The following is a 5,362-nucleotide window of genomic DNA, read 5'->3' as shown; positions in this document are numbered from 1 at the left end:
GCTAACAGAGGCTAACAAAGCAGCCAACACAAGCTAAAAGCAGCTAAAACTGCAGCTAACAGAGGCTAACAGACACTAACAGCAGGTAGTGGACAACACTGTGAAATGAAAAGCTATCATACAGAATGTAAAGGTTTGACAGGCCGCAGTGTTTAAGCGTTGTGAGACTTCTCTGTGTTCTTCTCAGATGAAGACGAGGTTCCCTGGTTTCCCATGAAGATCTCCGAGTTGGATCAGTGCTCTCACAGAGTGCTGATGTACGGGTCCGAGCTGGACGCCGACCATCCCGTGAGTCGTTTCAGTTCAACTTTATTTATAAAGAACAGCTCACAGATGCCTGCAACGTGAGTTCATCTTGCATTCGAGACAAAGAGGGGGCCAGACTGCAGTGTTTAGGGCCTTTGTGTGCAGGTCAGGGTGTTAAGTTTCTCCTTCGGGTCTTCGGGCTCATCTCTGAGTTCACCTCTGGACCTCCTATAGCTGTTTTCATTCAAGAGGAAAACTTTAACTCAGTCTGCAGCTGTCCAGCCTGTAGGTGGCATAGATCAGGAAGTGAGACCTGCAGAATGAGTTCCTCCCCACAGGTTGAGGTGCTGAGTTCAATGTGCTGCTCATGTGCCCCCTCACGTGGAAGAGGCGGGGCTTTTTACACACACCTGCCCGCTCTTCGATCCACACAAAATAAATTCGTCTTTGGGGCTTCGACACACTGGAGGAGGTCCAGCTAACGTGTCAGATGTCAGCCTTTCTTGGTGGGACGTACGAGTGGCAGCAAAGCTGCGAGCAGCCCATAGGTGCACGCAGAGGTGGCAGAAAGCTGGGCATGATGGGATATCTGTACTCTGACTGTGTGTCCTCTTCCTTCCTGTCAGGGGTTTAAAGATAATGTTTATCGCCAGCGCAGGAAGTACTTTGTGGAAGTGGCCATGAATTATAAGTTGTAAGTATGTTCGTCCGTTCGTCGTGTTTTCTCGTGTTTCACCTCTCACGTGTTTCACGTCTCGCGTGCCCCTCCCCCCACAGCGGGCAGCCCATCCCTCGTATCGAGTACACGGAGGAGGAGGTGAAGACGTGGGGCGTGGTGTTCAGAGAGCTGACCAAACTGTATCCGACTCACGCCTGCAAAGAGTACCTGAAGAACCTGCCGCTGCTCACTGAGCACTGTGGCTATAGAGAGGACAACATCCCGCAGCTGGAGGACGTCTCACTATTCCTCAGAGGTACGTCTCTCTGAACACGTTCACCTGAGTCCAGGTGAGCGGCTTACCTTGACTCAGGTGACCCATGAGTCACATTACAGATTCCAGAAGTTCTGCTGAAACATGAAGCGCTGTTGGTGGCTGCCCCGCCTCTTTGATGACATAATCCCTCCACGGTGATGTTTTTTGATGGATGAGAACGGGCCAGAGCTGAACAGGATGATGACCTCACTTCCTGTGTGGCTTCCTGTGTGTTTCAGAGCGCTCTGGCTTCACCGTTCGCCCGGTGGCAGGTTATCTGTCTCCCAGAGACTTCCTGGCTGGTTTGGCCTACAGAGTCTTCAACTGCACTCAGTACATCCGGCACAGCACCGACCCGCTCTACACCCCCGAGCCGTGAGTACCTCCACCTCACATCCACCTTTCATCCATCTCTAGTTTGATGAGTTTGATGATCTCCAGCTCAGCATCACGCAGACAAAGAGGTGAAATCCACTCTGTGTATTCAGTAGTTGTAGTGATCCATCTTTCCTCCTCCTCCTCCTCTCAGAGATACGTGTCACGAGCTGCTGGGTCACGTCCCCCTACTGGCTGATCCAAAGTTTGCCCAGTTCTCTCAGGAGATCGGTCTGGCCTCCCTGGGAGCGTCTGACGAGGACGTTCAGAAACTCGCCACAGTGAGTTTCATCATCATGGTAACGCTGCAGAGGTTCGAATCCAGCTGTGGGAGGTTTACGGAAGACTTAGGATAAAAGAAATTGAAATAAGCCAGTAAAATAATAAATAAATATCTCTTTAAGAGTAATGGTACTAAAAATAGCAGCTGTATGAGATTAAATATTTTACACCCTATTACACGTTAATTATATTAATTTCGAAAATTATTTCTTCATGTTTTGTTTGAGAACGATGAGAGTCCTATTCTCACCTTATGTAATGATGAAGTGTCACCTGATGGTGGCGCTAGAAGAACATGTTTCATCACCAACATGTTTTAACTTTACAGCATCACTTTAAAGTGGATCTGTTCTGTTAGAGTAACAGAGTAAAAGTACTCAGTTACTTTGAAGCCCTGTAACTCAGTACAAAACAGAATCAACAACGCAAAGACATGCGCTCTAGAGACTCAGTTTCACACAGTTTTTTATAGTCATACATCTCCATGACATCACAGAGATGGGACAGAAGCCCCACCCAGCTGCTGCTCAGAGCTTCTGTTTGTGAGGGTTAGCGTGGTTACACCCCCTGTGGTGCAAAATGATATTACATGAAAGCACAGGCCATCTGAACAGCTGATGTCTCTAACACAGAGGTTTGGACATGATGCCATAGAAACCAGTTTTTAAAGGAACCAATCAGTGATCAATCAGTGATGGAGCCTCGTGTGTTTCAGTGTTATTTCTTCACCATCGAGTTTGGACTGTGCAAACAGGACGGTCAGCTGAGAGCTTATGGAGCCGGTTTACTGTCGTCTATTGGAGAGTTGAGGGTAACACACACAATGCACATACGCGCACACACACACAGACGTATACACGCACGGTGGAAGTGATGTTTGTCTGCTGATGTTTTTCCCAGCATGCCCTGTCTGAAAAGGCATGTGTAAAGATGTTTGACCCGAAGACGACCTGCAACCAGGAGTGTCTCATCACCACCTTCCAAGAGGTTTACTTCGTGTCGGAGAGCTTCGAGGAGGCCAAGGAGAAGATGAGGTAAGCAGCGAGTAGTCACTGAACGCATCGTGAATGTTTTAAAGTCTGAACAGGAACTAAACTCCTGCCTGGACCGAGCCCGCCGTGACTTCCTGTACGTGCTTCCTTTCCCGCAGAGAGTTTGCAAAGACGATAAAGCGCCCGTTCTCGGTGTACTACAACCCGTACACTCAGAGCGTCGACCTGCTCAAAGACACCCGCAGCATCGAGGACGTGGTGCAGGACCTGCGCAGCGACCTCACCACTGTGTGCGACGCCCTGGGGAAGATGAACACCTATATGGGCATCTGAAGCTGGGGACGCACCACCAAGCTTCTGCAGAACATCAGCCGCCATCACGCGTCCATCTACGCCTCTGAGTCCAATGTAGCAACCACAGGAAGTTATTAGCTATCATACCGGCTCATAGTCTGTATCACAGCGCCACGAATCCATCAATGACGACTTACTGACCAGGTCAAAGGTCACCGAGACCATGCCCAAGCATCTGCAGGTGTTTCCTCATGAAGGCAGATCCAGGACGAGGAACGCTCCCTGTAAGGTTTCCCACGCCGATCCAAAGCTGCGTTCACACGAACCACAGAGCAAAGTTTCACCTCGCTGTGTGCAACATTCACGTCCCCGTGTTGCTCCGTTTGACTGCCTGCAAAGAGTCAAAGGCCTGTTTTTGACACTTTCAAGCCGTCTACGTTCGTCTGAATCCCGTCTCTTTCGCTGCATTTCGGGCTGAACTGCTGAAAAGCATGGCGGCGGTTAGCTCAGTACGATCAGCTCATCAGAGCAAGATGTCGTGAGTAAGAAGGATGTCCAATAAGACCCTCGCACATTGACTCACCTCTTTCAAAACCCCCTTCAGCCAACCGCCATCCATCGTAGAAATGAACTTTTGGTAAATTTTTGCCTCGACAACTTGTTTCTCCTTTACTTTGGCGCCAAACTGCACAGGCAACCATGGCACTCTCTCAGCTGTGTGATGGATCCACAGTTTGGCTCAAAGTGAACAAGAAGCGAAATCGTGCGACTCCCGCCTCATTCGCGTTGCGATTCCTCTGGCGTCCGTCTGAGCTCTCGCCATACTTCCTGCCAGCAGGATCGGGTGAATACATTGTTTATTGGATCAAAACGCATTCGCCTCTCTTCTTGTTGTCTTGTTTTCGATGTCACAGCGTGAAAGCTTCCCTTCGTGCTTGGTGTGAACGCTCCGTCTGAAGGTCCTCCCCTCTGATGAGCTTTGAGGTCTCGTGACTATAGAGCATCAGTGAGTCATGTGATCTGACTGAGGGTTTGTGTGATTTGTGGACTGAACAGGCGGCGCTCTCAGCTGATTGGCCGCGGCTGACTGAACTTCCTGTGCTGCTGTGTTGCTTCTGTACATGCCTGTAAATGATGGACCATTAAAGCTCCCGAGTGTCGCAGGTCTCTGTGTCTTCATTTTTACCTGCAGTGAGAGCATCGTGCCTGCACGAGCAGAGGGCGTCCGACGGGTGGGGCTACCTGTGGTTTTAGTCCAAGGTTACAGTCTGCTGAAGTCCTCTGACACTCACCCCCACCATGGTACAAACTCAGTGTGTCATCCAGATGTTTGTGGGTGGGGAACAGCTGGGGGCTTTAGGGTGTTCGAGAGATGTTTGACTTTTAACTGAGACTCAAAGTCATTCCATCAGAATTGGCTTTTCAGTGAGTTTGTGTCGGTGGGACGTGATCCTGTTTCCAGGCTTCATGGCCCCATGCCCAGCTTTAAGCCAGGTTTGAATCTGCTGCTCGTAGAAAGGAGAAGTGCCCTCTCTCTTTTAACCATGTTCAGACAGAGTGCAGGACGAAGGAGATGAGATGTGGAAGTACTTCAACTTTGTTACTGGGAACTTATGAAGAAGATAATAAACATGAAACTAAGGTTAGACAGCAGGAATATGAGGAACAACACGACAAAGGATGCAGACAAAGGGTTTAAATTCACAAAAGCGAATGGGCAAAGTGGAGACACCTGGGGAACACAAGTGAACTGAATGTGACTAATGAAGCAGAACTGCACACGACACAAAGAAGTATCAAAATAAAACAGGAACTAACTGAACAGGTGACACTTCAATACCAACAGAAAGGTAAACCAACACAGGGACCAGACTGACGACTAAACACAGATAAGACATGAAGTAAATGTACACAACCTACAACTAAACACTGGGTGATGGTTACACTGAGAAAGAAAGCACATGATGACAAGCCTCAGAGTTGATAATAAAGGGGAAATGCTCACAAATAGTAGGTGCTACGAACTGAAAGGTGAGTACGAGGTGCGACCTGTAATGAGTGACCTGAAGAGCTGAGACGGCGAGGACATGTCTGCAAAATACGGCGGCGCACGATTGTGCACAGCGCCAAAAGTTTAGGCCGAGTTTTTAAAAGTGATGAAGAGCAAGCAAAACGTGCGACCTCCTACAGCAGCATTTC

The 5,362-nt window shown here is 49.0% G+C and overlaps 1 protein-coding gene across 2 annotated transcripts in view; it reads left to right on the top strand.

The window, feature by feature from the left end:
• Window positions 1-4,323, top strand: part of tph2 (tryptophan hydroxylase 2 (tryptophan 5-monooxygenase)) — a 12,388-nt gene extending 8,065 nt beyond the window's left edge. For both annotated transcript variants that reach the window (XM_005753301.1, XM_005753302.2), the window contains exons 4-11: window positions 188-288; window positions 873-940; window positions 1,024-1,220; window positions 1,460-1,595; window positions 1,750-1,876; window positions 2,593-2,688; window positions 2,778-2,911; window positions 3,028-4,323. In XM_005753301.1, coding sequence (XP_005753358.1) covers window positions 188-288; window positions 873-940; window positions 1,024-1,220; window positions 1,460-1,595; window positions 1,750-1,876; window positions 2,593-2,688; window positions 2,778-2,911; window positions 3,028-3,202 — 1,034 coding nt within the window. In that variant the 3' untranslated portion in view covers window positions 3,203-4,323. The remainder of the gene's footprint in view (window positions 1-187; window positions 289-872; window positions 941-1,023; window positions 1,221-1,459; window positions 1,596-1,749; window positions 1,877-2,592; window positions 2,689-2,777; window positions 2,912-3,027) is intronic.
• Window positions 4,324-5,362: the final 1,039 nt, after the last annotated feature.

This window comes from Pundamilia nyererei, unplaced genomic scaffold, assembly GCF_000239375.1.
Source record: "Pundamilia nyererei isolate P.nyererei 1_Seehausen unplaced genomic scaffold, PunNye1.0 scaffold00419, whole genome shotgun sequence".
Lineage (NCBI taxonomy): Eukaryota > Metazoa > Chordata > Actinopteri > Cichliformes > Cichlidae > Pundamilia > Pundamilia nyererei.
The sequence above is the reverse complement of the archived record's forward strand: the minus strand, read 5'-3'. Positions and strand labels throughout refer to the sequence as shown.